General features: G+C 37.8%; 1 protein-coding gene and 1 pseudogene across 1 annotated transcript in view; both read left to right on the top strand.

Moving 5' to 3' along the window:
* The window catches only part of LOC104612894 (GPCR-type G protein 1), a 53,106-nt gene extending 40,340 nt beyond the window's left edge, over positions 1-12,766 (top strand). The window contains exons 11-13 of the mRNA XM_010280534.3: positions 696-767; positions 1,188-1,318; positions 12,320-12,766. Coding sequence (XP_010278836.1) covers positions 696-767; positions 1,188-1,318; positions 12,320-12,473 — 357 coding nt within the window. The 3' untranslated portion in view covers positions 12,474-12,766. The remainder of the gene's footprint in view (positions 1-695; positions 768-1,187; positions 1,319-12,319) is intronic.
* A 730-nt stretch (positions 12,767-13,496) lies between these two features.
* On the top strand, positions 13,497-13,607 carry LOC148801162 (U2 spliceosomal RNA; annotated as a pseudogene).
* The last annotated feature ends 4,714 nt before the right edge of the window (positions 13,608-18,321 follow it).

Here is an 18,321-nt window from a genome sequence, read left to right as displayed (position 1 = left end):
TTGAAGCAAGTCCAAACAAGACCATGTCAGGGGTTTGGAGACAATGCCACTTGTCCAAAATTTTGGCTGGAATTTTTAAGGGGGTTGGTTTTATGATTTTGGTTGCATTCATTCTATTCTAGGGTTAGGGATCAGAGATCAGTTGTATCATTGTTGCTTCTTCAGTGGAAATTTTTCTATTTGAGATCCTATTTGCAAAACTAGGGTTTCATGTATTCAAAAGGTCTTTGTTTTTTGTTTCTTTGTTAATAGACCATTACTAGTGCATAAGAATCAATAAAAAGTAATTCAAAAGTTAATAAGCCATTACAAAGGTTGAAATATATAAGAATGGTATTAAAAAATAACTAAACAAGCAAGCTTAAAGAAAGTTACATGCCTTAAAATGTGCCTCGTGCGCCTAGGTGCACTTAAGGAACGCCTTTTAAACCCTAACAAGTGTTGCATATTCACTAGTTTAAATAATCCTAAGAATGCATAAGATGGTTATAGTTCACAAGTTTGGGAAGCAAAATGTGGATATTTTTGTAGTTAGTTTGTCGAGAAAAGCAAATGAATGACATCACCACCTTTGGTATCCTTTTCTAGGTTATTTCTGAGTTTTAATTATTTCTTCCTATTACATATATTTTGATGTCTTGACATAGCTATGATGGCGTTTCTTTGTAATTCATGGGGTTGTTTCTTACATGCAGTATGTCTCTTTGATGTTCATTGGGATGTTGATTGTGATATCTGTCCGTGGCTTTTTAACAAATCTAATGAAGGTACCTTATCCTTGGGCTCCTTCCCTTTTGTTTTGCATATTCTGTTTTCAATATAAATTAAAATATCTTTGTGCTTCTTTCTTTTAGTTCTTTATGTTCTATTTTCAATATAAATTAGAACACTGCTTTTATGGTATTTGTAGAAAGTTTTGCTCTTTTAGTTTAATCTTAAGCATTTAAGTGATTTATATTAAGTGAACCAAGTCTATAAAGGTGAAGTATAAATAAACCAACTTCAATTATTTCTGATATCATCAAACAAAGTGGGTGATATCAGTGGTTGAATATATTTATGGGGAAAGTCAGAAATACATCCAATGAGGTACTGAAACATTTCAAAGAGTAGGTTGTAATTAAGCTGAAATAGGTAATAGTCAGGGGTCATTTTTATACTAACCAATGTCTTGTTTCTACATATAGTTCTTCTTTGCAGTTTCTAGAGTTGGAAGTGGCTCATCTACCAATGTTGTGCTTTTCCTCTCTGAGATCATGGGAATGTATTTTGTATCTTCAATCCTATTGATAAGAAAAAGCTTAGCAACTGAGTACAGGTATTTCTCATTATTGCTATCAGATGAACCTTTTGCCTATTTTGTATCTGCACAGAAGCAGCTTTAGTAATTTTTTATTCTTTAGTTTATTTTATAGACTTTAACTACTGTTGAAAATTCAATATGCTCAATAATGATTATGGAAAATTCCTTTACCCTTTCTTGGAACTGGAGAACATAAGTGGACAAATTCTATGTGAATATCCATGTTGTAAGAGTGTAGAGTTCTTCATAGCAAGAAACCTCAAGACAATTTTAGTTGTATGGTCTATATGAATTGGACATTGACACTTAGTGTGAAATAAAGATTGAAGATGTCTGACATGAACACTAAAAAACTTGAGATTCTTTTACATCATTATTTAGACTGTAGTTTGATTTGGAAGTGTTGTATAAGCTGGATCATTCACTATGATAATTGGATTTATCCCAAGACTCTGTTAGGACAATAAATGGATTCTCTTTCGCAATGCCAAATATTTATAGTGCAACGTCTAGCATTATATCATGTTTCTTCCACATTCTCTTCATTCTCCCCTTTCCTTGCTTGAGCCTTCATTTTTCACCAAATTACCACTTTCTGATGCCTTTTGTTGGTCTTCCCTGCGCATTTCCAAATCACTGAAAAATATCAAATATGATCTTCATTTACCATGTATTGAGGTTATTCACTACATTCTTTCAATTGTGATGATTTTTTATTTTTCTTTTCATTGTTGTTTCAATTTTCTATCTTAGTTCTTACCTCATTTTTGTGTTTCCAACTAGTAGCTATAAAAATTATATTACTATGAGAAAAAGAGAAGGTTTTAAAGGCCAGAGGCTTAAAAAATTTGAAGACAAGGTTTCTTCTAAAACCCAAATTACTTTAGGTTTTAAAGGCCAGGCGTACGCCTCCCACGCCTTTTAAAACACTGGATTCAAGAGAGCATGAACTTGGACTATTTCCAATTCCTTTAGGTTTCTTCTAAAACCCAAATTCCAGTCAAAACCAGAGGAAGAGAGGGAAGGTAAAACAAACTTAGAAACAATTGTGCCCTCAAGGGCGGAAACGGTAAAAAGTGAAGGTAAGAGATCTTTGAAAGGAGTCTCCCCCACCCAAAGGTCCTCCTAAAATTTAATTTTATTACCAGAAGAAAGATTATAATTGATATGAGAGAAAGATACTATAGATGGCTTCCAAGGTGAAGTATGGGTTGTCAACTTGTCTTTAAGCCCATGTATACTTGCCACCACCTTGTGCTACAATTTCTCACAGTAACCTCCACAACCATTTACCCAAGAGTGCCAGATTCTTCTTGCTCAGATTGCCTAAACCCAATCTCCCTTCTTTCATCCTCTTGCACATTATCTCTCACTTCACCAAATGATCCTTCTCTTCCCCAAGTTCCTAAAAGAAATCTGTCAAAATCTTCTCAATCCTATTCACAATGCATTTGGCATCCTAAAAGCAGAGAGAAAGTACACTGGAAGATTACCCCAAAGGAAATGGTCCTTTTTTCTTACTCTTCAAAAAAAAAAAAGGTGGTTTTGATCAAAGTAATTCTACCCCCAAGGGAAATGTAGCCCTTTTCCACATTGCCTACTCAGATTTTTCTAATACTAGATTCTACAAATTGCTAGCTCTAGGGTTGGCACCTAAGGGATGACCTAGGTAAGTCATCGGCCATTCATAAGACAAACACTCCAGTAACACCACAACATTTTCAAATTCACCCTCTTCCAAATTTAATCCAGCCACCATACTCTTACCCCAATTAACCTTCAAATTTAACATTTTCTCACATAGCCTCATTGCAAACTTCTAATTTTCAAATCATTTGTTTTCCCGATCACAAAAAATGATTATATCATCAGCAAATTGTATATCACCATGACTCCTCTTCTACATTCCACCTTCTAGTTAACTGCAGCCTATTAACTCTTGAAGTAACCCTACCAAGCACATCAACAATGAGGGTAAAAAGAAAAGGTGAAAGTGGGTCCCCCTGCCTAAATCCTCTAATAGGCCCAAATAAATCTTTCATACCATTCACAATGAAAAGTGACAAGTTTGTAGACAACCCCTTATCCATTTGCACCATTTCTCCCCAAAACCATGTTCCTCAGAACTTATATTAGAAAGTCCTAATCCACAAGATCATAAGCTTTCTCTAAATCTAATTTAAGCATGACATCTTTCCTCCCTACTTTCCTTAATTCCTCTTCACATTAATTTGCAATAAGAATATGGTCCATAATCTGTCTCTCTTGAACAAAAACTCCCTAGAAATGAGTGATAATCGAAAGGACTTTTTTAATCCTTAAGGAAAGTACTTTGGCAGTGATTTTATTCAAGCTAGAAACCAAACTGATGGGCCTAGGGTGACTAGCATTTGAATTCTTAGGGACTAAGGTGATAAAAGTAGCATTTATGCCTGAACGGACAAACCCTCGTGGTGGAACTAGTAGAAAAGTGCTGAAATAAAAAATCTGTAAAAGAAAAGAATCTTTCTTGAAGAAGAAGAGAAGAAAGGAGAAAGAAAAGAGAACAATAGTGCTGGCCACCCTCTTCACTATTATTTATAGTCTAAAATAATAAAGAGTGAAAAGACCAATATGCCCTTTATAGGGTGGCTAACACACAAAACAGCATATAACATTTAAAATAACTACTCAAAAAAGACCCAACAAGAGTGCTTTGGTCCCCACTTCCTATCTAAACAATAAATAATCAAAAGCTGCCACTATAGACTACACAATTTGTCTAAAACCTCAACAGAACTCATTAAACATTCTTTTTTTTTTTTATTTGTGAACCCATCTGGCCATAGAGCCTTGGAGACCTATCCGTATCCCCAAATCTCCTCCAATTCAATTTTCCTTTCCAACACTTCACAATGGTCCTTCCCCACTAGTGACCAATCTAAACCCTCAAGATTCCACCTCCCATCTAGTGACCTTCTATATATAGATTTAAAATGATCCACCAAAGCTTTAGTCATCTCCTCCATGATGATTCTTCCATCAACCTCCAACATAGAGATAATTTTTCCTCCATTTGTCATTAGCAGCATTATTTAAGAACTTGGTGTTTCCATCTCCCTCTTTGATCCTCTACGTCGACTGAGCCACATGTTCTCAAACTTGAAAGGATAAAGGCTTCCTACATCCCTCTCTTGAAAAATGCATATAGGCCAATGGCTTGAAGTGGCTCTAGGGAGGGTCTTTCCAAAGAGTCTATCCCAATGTTCTTCCCACTCCATGGACACTAGGAACCTATCCAATTTAGAACATATGGGATTCTCTTGAAGGTTAGACCATGATTATCTTGTTTGTTCAGAAGAAATTTCCTTAAGCTCCAAGTCTCAAAATAATTGTTGAACCTTCTCATGCTGGTAGTCACCCTTTGTCTTGGATTATTAGATTCATTTGAGAATCTGGTTACATTAAATTCTCTACCAACACACCATGAACCTTCCCACAAGCCTCCAAAGTTCTCTCTCTATAAGAATTGGATCTATAAAAAATTTGTTAAGACCCACACAAACTCATCATCCATGTTCTTGAGCTTTAAAGAGAGTAAAACTTCCTATTAACTCCTCTAGATATTTCTTCCCTCCACAAGGTGATTATTCCTCCAAATGCACCACAAGAGGGTGCTAAGGCCCATTTAATTTCTATTACACACACAAACTTCTAGCCCATCTCCTATCGAACTCATGCAACTTTGATTCCTAGATCATAAATATATCAGGTTTTCTTTCCTAAGTACTTCCTTTATTACCCTTCTTCTGGTAGTAATTCCAATCTCCTTACATTCCAGCTTACTATCTTCATTTTATTTCTGATAACTTCTGTCCCACCCTATTGACTCCCTTACTGGTTCAACCCTCTCTATCAGTCCTTCCACTAAGATCCTTATCTCCCTTCACATCCAACTTTAGTTTTTCCACTTCATTAATTTGTCTTCCTCTTCTCCTCTCCCCTATTTTTTTTCTTACATTGTATTTTTTGATCTTTTACAGTAAATATTAATACAATATCTTACCTATTTCTCAAAAAAAAAAAAAAGCTTACATAGGATTTAATTTCCTTAGGGGTGTTAATCTCTAGACCCAAGTACCCAACCTATTAGCTAGGTTTCATGGATTCTCCCTTCCCCAAAGCAGTAACATCTCCTGTGACCTCTAGACCCCCTCCTCTCTCTACAACCATCTTGACCATCCCCTACCCCAGATACAACCTCCTGTTCTGACCGAATTTTAGCTCCTTTCTCTTCTCTTCCAAATCCCCTTCTTTTTCTCCCTCTTGCTTCTCATCTTGCTGCTGTAACTATCCTCTCCCTCAGACTCTCTCTCCCCAAAATTCCAAAAATTACTTCCCAGAACAGTATCGCCTCCTATCTCACTCTCCCCTTCAATCAGAACACCTCTTATCTCACTTTCCTATTTCATACTGCTGGGGTATCTGCACAAGCTTCAGAGGAGGCCTTAGTAGCAAAACAGTACATTTACCTTCAGGGTTAGAGACCTGAACAAGTGGGCTAGGGGGAACTGAAGGAATTTGTTCATGCAATTCTTTTCCCAGGGTGTTTTCCTTGCCTCCCAAGATATCAACCTGCTGTGTATGGAGAAGTTTAATAGATGTATTTTCAAACTGTCCCACAATTGGCATCATGTCTCCTGGTACGTTAGTTCTTTTCTCTTGAATTGACTCTCTTCCCACTGTACATACACCCTGTGCTTGTCCCTGTCTTGGTAGCAGTTCACACTCAATTTGTGTACTCAGTATTCCCCCACTTTGCCTGGTCCAATTCATTAACCTCTGTTGAAATAATTTAGTTATTTGTGTTAGGGTCTGTTTGGCTAGTTAAATCCTTTTTTTATTTTTTGTTATTGTACTTCACTTACAGAAGGGGCACAGGAGTCTTTTCCCTTCTTATTTCTGTCGCCCTATATAATATAATAGAAGCTGGTGCCGCCAGCACTGTTCCATTGCTCCAAACCCTTTCTTCTCTTCTCTCTTCTTCCCTTCTCTTCTCTCCTTCCTCAGTTTTCAATCGGATTTATTGCCAAGATCGTATCAGAGCAAGGCTGTTGAATCCGGGCGACCAAGTTTTCTCTTCAAGTTGCTGAATCTGGGCGGAACAGAGGATTGAATCTGGGCTGATCAAATCAAATCTGCAACTGGTACAACCCTAAAGTTCTTTTTTCTTTTATTTCTCTCCTTGGTTATGTACCAAGTGGAGAACAAATGAATCCAAACCACTGAATGTCGGCAGACTTTTGTGAGGGTTATACCTCTTTTATTTGTTGGATCGTGTGATCCTGTACCTGTGAAAAGGTGACTGTAGGTCACAGATGACCTGTTTTCTCTGCTCGTTAGTCTGATTTCATGTGTGTTAGGATCTCTCTTATTGATTAATGCTGTGGAACTTAACTGGACAACCAGTAGGCTGGGACTGTTCTTCATGCAGATCTGAAAAATCAGTCTCGTCATAGTTCTTCTTTGGAAATTGGTGCTGTTTTTTGTGCTCAGATCAAGTCCACAACTGAATTGTTGTGTGGAGTTTTTGTTGATATAAGGAGGGATCTAAGTTGAGAGTTTAGATAAAAAAAAACTCTGTGTTTACCATGTTGTCTGAGAATTCTGCTACTTCAGAGATTTCAGGGAGCCACAACGGAGTGAGTGGGGGAATGGATATGAATTTCCCCATGGCTGTTATTCCCTTTGATGGTCTGAACTACCTTGAGTGGTCTAGGGGAATAAAACTCTACATCACTGCTAGGGGGAAAATATGATACATCAATGGGAGAGTGAAGGAATCGAAGAACGGAAGTGCTGAATATGATAGGTGGAACCAAGAGAATAGTATGGTGATGTCATGGCTCTTGGTTTCCATGCTGCCACAGGTAAGGAAGATATTTATGTGGGCTGAAACTGCTTGTGAGATATGGGAACAAGCAAAGTCCACCTATTCAGAGCAGAGACACTATGCCAAGATATACCAACTGCAAGCTAAATCCTCTACTTGCAAGCAGGGGGAGAGGAGTCTCTCGATGTACTATTCTGATTTGACATTGATATAGAAAGAACTTGATCGCTACCAGAATGTGAATTGGAAGTGTGATGAAGATGCAAAGGCATATAAGTCACTTGTATCTCAACAACGGGTCTTTGCCTTCCTCCTAGGGCTGAATCCTTTATATGAGTCCATCAGGGTGTAGATCTTGGGTAGTAAAGACTTGCCATCAGTTCAGGAGGTGTATGCCTTAGTGCAATCAGAAGAGAGTAGAAGAAGTGTGATGAATTGTGGAGAGGGGGAGTCAATTGCCCTAGCTGTCCGGGGAAATTCAGATACAAATGTCGGAAGTGCTTTTAAGAAAGGCAACTCTCAGAAGAGAACAAATGATAAGAGTAAACTTTGGTGCACTCACTGCTAGAAGACAAGACATACCAGAGATACATGTTGGGATCTCCATGGAAAACCTAAATGGGCACAAGATTTGGGTAAGAAGTCAACACCTGATCAGGGCAAGAAACCAGGTCAGCAGAATCAGAAAAAGTATAACTCTGCTAATATGGCATCTCAAGAGACTAGTCCATTGGTAACTCAGGGGAGGCATCCCAGTTTTGACCCTAAGGAAGAAATTATCAACTCCTTTCGTGACCATTTGGAATTGTATGGTAGGACTCTCCGCCAGATGGATCTGGTCCTACTCCCTCTACCTCTTCCGCGTCTACATCAGGTAACACTGCCACTGCCTTCCATGTGTCATCTCATACCACTGATTCTCCTTGGGTTATTGACTCCTGAGCCTTAAACCACATGACTGGTAAGTCAAATTTATTTCAGACATATAACATTCTCTCTGGGAGAGATCATGTGAGGCTAGCTGATGGTTCTTTCTCTACCATAGCTGGCCAAGGCACCATACCTCTCCCACTCGGCCTTACCCTTTCTAATGTACTTCATGTTCCGAAATTGCCTATAAATTTGCTGTCCATTAGTAGTATTACTCACTCCTTGAACTGTTCAGTCACTTTCTTTCCGTCTTCATGTGTGTTTCAGGATTTGGCCTTGGGAAAGACGATTGATAGAGGAAGCATGGTGGATGGTCTTTACGTGTTGGAGAATTTAAAGCTGGTCTTGTGACTACAGAGTCCATGAGTTTGTCCAGTGAGAGTCAAGCCTATTTATGGCATAGTTGTCTTGGTCATCTTTCTTTTGAGTCATTAAAAGTTATGTTCCCAAAGTTGTTTGAGTCCTTGTTAGTGAGTCAGTTACAGTGTCAGACATATCAATTGAGTAAACATTGTAGAAGTTCTTTTTCTTTGAGAAATAAAAGATCTGAATTTCCATTTCATATTGTTTATTTCATATCTTCACCAAAGGTCTTCATCATGTGCGGCATAATGATTTGTGTGACAAGTTGGGCATGATTGACATCTATGCTCCAACTTGAGGGGGAGTGTTGAAATAATTTAGTTATTTGTGTTAGGGTCTGTTTGGCTAGTTAAAGCCTTTTTTATTTTCTATTATTGTACTTCACTTACAGCAGGGGCACAAGAGTCTTTTCCCTTCTTATTTCTGTCGCCCTATATAATATAACAGAAGCTGGCGCCGCCAGCACTGTTCCATTGCTCCAAACCTTTTTTTCTTCCTTTCTTTCTTCTTCTCTTCTCTCTTCTTCCCTTCTCTTCTCTCCTTCCTCATTTTTCAATCGGATTTATTGCCAAGAACCTCCAATCTACTTTTTCTGGTTGTGTGGCTGTTGACTGCAAGTTCCAACCTTTCATCATCACAAACCTCCTGGTTGACACAGCTGAAAAAATCTGACAGGTTAAAGTCTTCATCATCACATACCTCTTGATTCACCACAATGTGCTGTGTCTCATCAACACTGCCTATGTTTCTTCATCAGAACTGTTGCCTCCTTCCTCTTCAAGATTGATTCACCCTATACGTGTTGTTTCCTCACTCTATTCCTTCCTGTGTCTAGAGTACCGGGGGTTGGGATGATCAGGTTCAGGGATTTTATGCTGGTTCCATTGCAGCACCACTCTGATTGCTGGCCTGAGGTTCTGGTCATCTTAAATTTTTCATCAAGGGGGATGATGATACACCATTGTAATTGTCTCCCAATAGCCCTCCTTCAACTCCCCTCACATGACTATTTAAGGTGTCACGTGATCCAGGTCTAAGAGATGGACCGGTTTTGATAATTAACCTGTTCAGCCCCATTTATCAGTCCTTTTGTCTCCGCTCAGTTCTGCCCCATTGTTCCAATTCCCAACCCCTGTTGTCCTTCCCTCTATATTCTCCACCAGGTTTGCTCTTTGCCACCTCCACATATGATGCTCCCCCCCACCACTGGATCATATTCAAAATCTTTTAAATTGCTTTCTCCATTTGGACACCCGCAGCCTTCCCATTTTCTCTTACCCCCCTTCCGCGTCTTTTCATTTACCTCCTTCCCCACCTCACCTTGTATTTTCTTCTCTTCCCATCTCCTTCCTTCACGTGGCACCCATGATCCATCATGCCACATCATCGAAGCTTCATCTTCCGATACCAGCCAAAGCCTTTCTCCACCTACCTTAAGCAAACACATCCAAGGTTCGAGGTTGTGTTCCCAAAATTTTAATCCTGGTGGCATGTGGATCCTGAGAGCTTCTGGCTTCAAGAATACCTCGACAGGCTGCACCTATTTTCTTGAACACATGCTCCAGCCAAAAATGAAAGGGGAGGCCAAAAATTTTAACAATTAAACTTCCCTCTTGGATTTTCCTCTCATTGCAGGAAGGGAATCTGTTTTTGACCGTTATGAGGCCCTTGTCCTTCTCAATGGTGACAAAGTCTGCTTGAAACTCCCCCCCCCCCAAGTCCAAAATTGTAAATTGCTTTCTTCTCCTCAAATGGTATTATAATAGTTGTTTCTTTAGTCTGAATCTTTTCCATTGCTGTTTCCAGTATTTCCTTCCAATCTTCCACCTTCATTCTGGTAGAAACCACCATCCTTCTGGTCCATTTTTCCTTATCACCTATCAATACCATCTTCGGTTTTAGCCCAATACATATTTCTCTGGCTTCTCCTCTTCTGCAGCCTTTTTTCTTCTTCACTGGCACATTCTGTTGCCTCCTCTCTATTTTTGTTATCTTTCTTACTCCAATGCCTAGCCAGAAATTCTTCCAGGGCCTCTGTCATGAGTATCGAGCTCTGTTTCCATTGCCCTTCAGGTAGACATGGAACCTGCTTCTGAGTTCTGCCTATCCCCAAAGCTTTCAGTTAGCATTACAAACCAACCCTTCTCGTTACATCTTTTCTCTACAGTGTACAGCTTCCCGTCCCTTCTCAGTTCATTTTTCCAACCAAGAGTTCTCACCGACTCAACTGCTCCATCCTAAAATCCCTTAAACCATTCAACCATTCAACCTCTCTAGTTTTCAATTTTACACAAACTTTAGCCTTGGTTTCCTCTAGAAGAAATCTTTTCTTCTCCACGATCACTTCCTTCTATCTCGCAGCTGGTACAAAGTTGTCCATCTTTTCTTCTCCCCACCAACATTATTACTTGGATCGCTTCACCCCATTAATACCATACCTTACCCATAAATTTCTTTGCAGTAATGGGTAGTTTGGTACAATATTGCACATCTATCAAGTTTATAGATAGGTAATGCCATAAAGCAATACTTCTCTCTATTGACCGTAATCTTCTGTACTATCCAGAATCTTGTAGAACAGGATAGTCAGCATAATCAAGTCCAGACTTTAATATCTGTATAAACTTCAGTCTCTAAGGCTTAGTTTGGAAGGAGTACAAATACAAATATGTACAGTGCAAATACATACAAAATACAAGGTTTTGCAATCTACATATTTGTATTTATACTAGACCTGGCAATTGGGTTGGGTGGGTCGGGTTCGGGTTGGGTCAATGTACTTTGGGTTGATTTCGGGTCGGGTTGAATTTCGGGTTGGGTTGACAAATGGTAGACCCTAACCCTAAATGTTCAGGTTAGGGTTGACCCATGGGTCAATTCGGGTCATCCCAAAAAATAATTGAAATTAAAAAAATAAAGAAAAATTACATGAAAAATGTCAAAATTAAAAGAATTAACCTTGAAATTCTAAATACGAAATAAAAAATTTGAACATTTAACAATTTAAAGAGTAAACAATAAAAAGTAAAGACTAAATAGAAAAAATTAAAGAGTGGAAACTTCTAACATTGCATAAATAATCCCAATTAGACTTGCCAATCGGGTCAGCGGGTTGACCCATGACCCAACCCAACCCAGTTTTTTCGGGTTGGGTCGGGTTGGGTCGGATCATTTCACATTCGGGTAGCTAAATATGAGACCCTAGCCCTGTTTTTTCGGGTTGGTTCGGGTCAGGTTCACGGGTTGGATCAACTTTTTGCCAGGTATAATTTATACTCCTTCCAAACTGAGCCTTTTGCACTATACATATTTGTATTTGTGCTCTTTCCAAACTGAGCCTAAGTGGAATTTAAAAAGTGCTTATGAATGGTTTAAAAAATATATATTCTTTTTCACTCAATGAAACTATGGGAATACTATGAAAATATTGTAATCTAGGAATGTATTACAAAGTAATTGTGTAACCTTCGACTTACACTTGATATATAACCAAAGCAGCCATTTAAAATAGCAAACATAGGATATATGAAGCAATCTCCATTGTTGAACATGTTTGTCAGTGTAAGAATCCAAAATATACATAAATTAATGGTTTGTATGAGCATAATGCAGTGTATCATCTACGCCATAGAAAAACAAGCATGCATTCATTTATGTTCATACTTGTTACAGAACATTAATATCCTTTGTCTAAACTTGTTCACTAAATGATCTTACTTATTGGGAATCTGGATCTGGATAATGATTTTCAGCACATTCTGTCACCTCCATGATCTAAGTAATTGTTCCTCAGCTATTTGCCAATGGATATTTTGATTGGATGTATTTGACAGGATTTGTGTCCTTTGTAGGATGATAATCACAGACGTTTTGGGAGGAGACATTCAGTTTGATTTCTATCATCGGTGGTTTGACGCTATTTTTGTGGCTAGTGCCTTTCTGTCTCTTCTTCTACTTTCTGCACATTACACGTCCCGACAGGCGGACAAGCACCCTATTGATTGATTTGTTTTCCTGTAATTTTGTGATAATAGTTTCAGTAAATATTTGTAGTTTTAGTGCTTCCCCCATCATTATTTGTTCTTCCATTCCTTGTCGTGGGGCCTCTGCCAAGGGTCGTATTGCTTCCATGTTCTCCTGGGGTGGACAGTGTAAAGTTACTGTAGCTCTTATAAAATGTGATAAAAAATTCCCATGTCATGGTGTTTGTACTTCATATGTTGACGTACAATCCCAAACAAGAAATTCAATGTAATGTATCAATCCCTTTAGTTGAAATTTGAAAAGTTCCAATTAAACTGTGTTTTGTCCTTTGATGGGTATCAAATTCAGTCCACGCAGAAACTCCTGGTTGGTATCATGTTTAGAAAACTCCACGGGACATTGAAATGCAATGGGTTCTTTTTTCCTGGTTCTACTGGGTGGTTTAGCCTAAAAAATATACACAAAACTGCTTCATTTTATTTATTTGGATTTTTTTCCTGCTTAAATTATTTCAGCCCAAGGTTCAAAGCATTAGTATCCATTGAGACATCGGCAAGGCAATTTTAGCTTTCTTGATCCGTGATACGCGTTGGATATGAATGGATATGTCAAATGATTAGAATATGCAAAAATATATTAAGAGTTAGAGAAGCCTGTATACATCCTGAAAATTCATCAATAATAACAACAATCTACTGTTTAAATAACTATAAATTAGATTGGATTACAAGGTGTTCCTATTTTAGTAGTTTATATGAAGTGTGAAACTGGAGTATGCAAGGTTGAAAATGGATAGGTGTTTTGGGTGAAAGAAAAAAAAAGAGGGAATTTTTTACTTATTTTTTTTATGTACCACCAAAACAACTTCATATAGCTACCCAAATAGATACCTTAACCCCAACACTTTCTTTACCAAAAAACACCCAAACTTTTTATTTGATTCAATGTGTGACTAAATCCATATTCAATCCAATGAGTAGTTTACAAATGGATGGGTTAAGTGGGTTTGGACAGAGAATGCCACCTCTACTTTCACCCTACTTAATACCTTTCTTAGCCTTTTGGCTAAGACCAAGTGTGGTACTTTAACGATTTAATCCTTGCTAATACCATAAAGTACTATATCTTATGTTTAAAATTTTTTAATAACCCATCATTATGCATAGCAGGTTTTGAAATTGACTCTTTAACGTGTATAACTAATGTTGTTGCAAATTGAACATTTAACTGAGTAGCTTCAGTTCTTAAAAAATAAATAAAGCTAATTGGAATTGTGGCAAATCATCCTACATAGATTGATTCGGGACTTGGATTCAGTCCTCACAATACCGTGCTCACACCGTCGTCCTTATAGCCACTTATAGGTGTGCATTGGCCCATGAATAAAAATATACAACTTACAAGTATGAAGATATTCCCAATATACGGTTGTAAGTGGCTGTGAGGATAGTGTGAACATGGCCTTGTAAGGACTGAATCCGATCTTAATTCATTGTTATATTAGTATATTCCATTCTTCATGGAGAGAATGGAATCCAGATCTGCTATGAACCATGTTAATCTAGGGAGTTGATTATGTAGGGACCCTATGGACCCTCCACATGTCAAGTCCATCAGACTAAGCACAACTCTGCCTTTATAGGTGTAAGGAGGGAGGCCTACACGATTTTTTTTATAAAGAAAAATTGAATAAAAAAGAATGAAATTTTGAAAATAAAACTTAACGTGTAGTGATGACCCAGCCCATTTTACACAAAATCAGATGTGATCCTCACAAAACCTCATTTAGAGTATCTTTCCATGAATAAAAATATACAAGTACAGAGATATTCTCAATGCACTGCTGCTAAAGACTGTGAGGATGGTGTGAGGATCAAATCCAAATGTATTGAAAGGCTGATTGAAGAGAACTTTGGCAGTTTGGCTCCAATTAAATTGGTACAATCACTTTTTCACAATGGATGTTAAACCTACCTATTGATTATTCAAAAATTTTGACAAAAACAAGGGGTGTGGGGTTATCATCCACGTTAAAAGATTGTACATAGAATTTAAAAGGACCGAAAGTTTTTTCGCTGTCATATGATATCATTAGTTGAGAAACGTGCATTTATATATGCAGGAGAGAGGGAATGAGGGATGATCCAAAGTGAACTCTAAACCTTTGCACGGCGGTTCAGTAGCAGTGGTAATCAAAAGCTTTCTGGAATGCGTCATGGAGCCTTCTTGTCGAACCAAAAATCAAACACTTTCTGTGAAAATGTTGCAGAAATGGTTTAGCCGTCCAAGAAAAACTTTTTAGGAGAAGGATTATTCAATCCTCTCTTTGTATGAGGTGTGAAAAGGACTCGGGATCAGTAACGCATGCTCTTTTTCATTGTGATAGAGCTAGGTGTGTTTGGTTTGGGGGTGGGCCTTGGAGCTAATAATATTGATACTAATATCTCTTTTGATATCTGAATAGAACCTTTGCTTCTACACAAGGAGTTTCATGTTGATGGTTTTGTGCAGAGTGTCATCGTAAGTCTTTGGAAATTATGGAAAGATCGAAATCCATTTTATTTTGAAGAAGTTATTTCAGATCCTTACAAGGGGATTTGTTCTATTAGCATGTCCATAGCAGAGATATCTCTGACATTGCAACAGGAATCAGGAAACTCTTCAAAATCTAAAAAGGAAGACAGTCCCTCTTTTTGCTAGGTTCCACCCAGAATTGGCTCTCTAAAGATCAATGTGGATGGTGGCTTTTTGTCTCCTAATAAAGGTTCTTTTGGTTTTTTTGCAAGAGATAATACTAGTTTGTGCTGATGAGTAGGCTGTGGCTCTTTTGTTGCATCCTCACCCTTAGGCCCTTTTCATTTTTCGATAAGTTACTTACCCGGGGAAATGTAATTATCTTGGTAAGTTTTTCTTGGGTACCACTTACCTAGGAAAGTGATATCCATCTCCTAAGTGGATAAATAACTTTCACACATAAGAAGAAAGTTGTCAACATTTGAATGAGACAAAAATACCTCTTTTAATAATGGATTTCTATCATTGCCTTATTTACCTGGGATATAAAAAAACATGGGTAAATGCACTTACCTGGGTAAGTGTTTCTTAGGAAAAATTTACCTAGGTAATTGCATTTTCATGGGTAAATAACTTACCGAAAAGCAAACAAGTCCCTAGGTGAAAAAGTTATTTACCCACCTATAAGATACCCAAGAAAATAAACTTCCCCTCATCCCTACATTAATCTGAAAAATGAACATGGGATTCTTGGTCAATGGGAACCAAAATCCCATTGACCAACTTTCCCCCCCTCAAAATCCAAAAAAAGAACGCCCTCTTAGTTGTAGAAGCTCTTGCTCTTTTTGAAGCTTTAAAAGCGTCAAAGAGGAAAGGTATGGAGAATTTGGAGGTGGAGCTTGATAGCTTGCAGCTGGTCAAACTTCTCTCAAGCCAGAAAAGTTCTCTCACCAAGATCTGGTTTTCATCACAAATGATATTTTGAGTTTAAACAAGGACCTCTCTGTCCGGTTTAGCTGGGTTCCTCGTGAAGCGAATGTGACTGCGCACAATTTAGCAAATTTGGGTTTTGTTCACTCATGCTGGATGGACTCAGATTTTCCAGCTTGGTTTTATTCTATTTTTCACCTTACTGTGTGTTAATTTGTTCTTTTTCCTGCTCTGTAGTTTTTCTGTTTGTTGTTTTTTTTTTTTCTGTCTGTTGTGCTTTTAGCCCTTGATGTATCTGTGTTGTTCGGTTGTAGTTCTCTTTGTTGTTTAATGAAATTCTTGGTTACCAGAAAAAAACTTTGCACGGTGGTCTGAATCACTGGATGTGAAGTAAATGCAAGTATTGGCGTCTATAACTTAACTATATTATACAGAGGAAAAACGGAGACAAGGAGTTCTATCACCACACCGTTCGCATGGATCTTCCTCTCTTCTTTTTCATGTATGTGGCTTATTTTATATTTGAATTAAAATATAAAAACACAAAAGGAATCTCAACCAAACACTTCTTTATTAATTAAATAGCAAATATGAAATCTTTTTTCCATGCCACATGACCTCTTCCCATTTTCTATTAAACCCCATTAATTTCATTGATTGCATGTGTTTACTTCTTTTGATAATTGCATGGGTTTACTTGGGACAGCCAATAGATGAGGTTATTTGATAAGTCTTTACAGGTAACCTTTCAAAGAAGACGCGTTGAACTTTTGGGGTCCGGTCCTGTAGACCGTTTGGTTGACATCATGGTCTACCAGGCAGTTGGGAGGCAATTTTCAGCGTGGAAAGATCAAGGTGATGTTTGGCATTGATGTTGGTTATTTCTTATTGATTTTTCAAAAATCAGTATTTCTTCAAAAATCGATAAATTTTGTTATTTGGCATATTTTTTTCCATGTAAGTTAATTTTTGAGAAATTGGCTTTGAGCCTGTTTGGTATTGATACTTAAGGGCTAATTATTTTTTGTGCTAGAACTATTATTCAATGCCATATCATCTTCTAAAAAAATTGGAATCAACTAAAAATCGGGAAATCACCAAAAAAGATGATCCTTAAAAATGGCTGATACCAATAATTGATTTCCAAAATTGGCCAACCAAATAGAAATTTCAGCACCAATTCCTCTAGCGCTGATGTGGCTCCTGACATGGCAGTGATTTTCAGAAAATCAGCATCATGCCAAATGGAAAAGACCCAAAAAGTTCATTTGAAACTTCCTTATTATAGTCTTTTTTAATCTTACATGTGCTCATCTTCACGTCTTTTGGTCTATGGAATACCAAATGGAAAAGACCATTTTTTGGTCTTTTGAGCTTTCTGCATGCCAAAAGACACACTGAAAATACGTGCCAAACACCACCTATGTCTTGGACTTTCAATTTGAAAATTGGATGGTATTGAATAAAATTTGGCTCTCTACATTATTTGACACCCTATGCTGTCCACAGGGCTCTACTTGCTTGACACGTTGGTCCATACAACAACTCCTTATTTAATACCATTACTATTGCGGCATGGAATTCATATGGGCTAAGCTAACATGAAACGTAGACAGCCAAAGTCCTCTCATGAAAAATAGCATGGTTTTTAAAATCGGACCGGACGGACAGATGGTCGGACTGGAAAAACCGGGAACCGGTTTTGTTTTTTTAGAAAACTAAATTTTTCTAAAAACTGTTGATTTTGGTCAGTAAACCGTCAACTCAGGTGGTTAATCGTTCAAACGGTTTTGTCCGTTTGTTATTTTTTTTAATTTTTAAATTTTTTTTGCCAGGATGGGTCGACCGTTCGACCCGAGAACGGGACCCCTGATCAGTTCGTTCTCCGGGTCGATTTTAAAAACCTTGAAAAATAGTATTCGATGTGGATCTACCTTCGTTTTGCAAAGCAAACTATGAATATCCTATACATCTTTAGCAAGTTTGTGGGTGTGAATTGAAGAATTATCTCAAACACCTCGGCATTTTCCTCCTACCCATCTATGTCCAGTCCAGCTCAAGGTTTAATTTATGCTGCATGTTCGTCTCCCGCCCCATACCCCTTATTACCATCTTCTATATCCAGCTTTTAGTCTCAAGCTAACCTAAAGGGTATCCTTCTGTTGAGCCCATCAATTCGATTTCCCCCTCTGGATTAATAAGGAGTAAGACACAGAGATAGATAGATGCTTCTCTATAGATCTTCTTGTCCATCAACTGTATCCTTTACCTTGACATTGGGTGTCTCAATAACTGAGAACCTTTTCTCAATAGACCTTCCATCCCAGCCCCAAGTAGTAGAAAGTATATATAACTGAAATTTTTAATAGTAATTATTGATCTCAGAACATTGATATATAATTAAAACAAAACTGCTTCAGTCGAT

Source organism: Nelumbo nucifera, chromosome 3 (genome assembly GCF_055504915.1).
Source record: "Nelumbo nucifera cultivar China Antique chromosome 3, China Antique-T2T, whole genome shotgun sequence".
NCBI lineage: Eukaryota > Viridiplantae > Streptophyta > Magnoliopsida > Proteales > Nelumbonaceae > Nelumbo > Nelumbo nucifera.
Note: the sequence above shows the minus strand (reverse complement) of the source record. Positions and strands in the feature narration are given on the sequence as shown.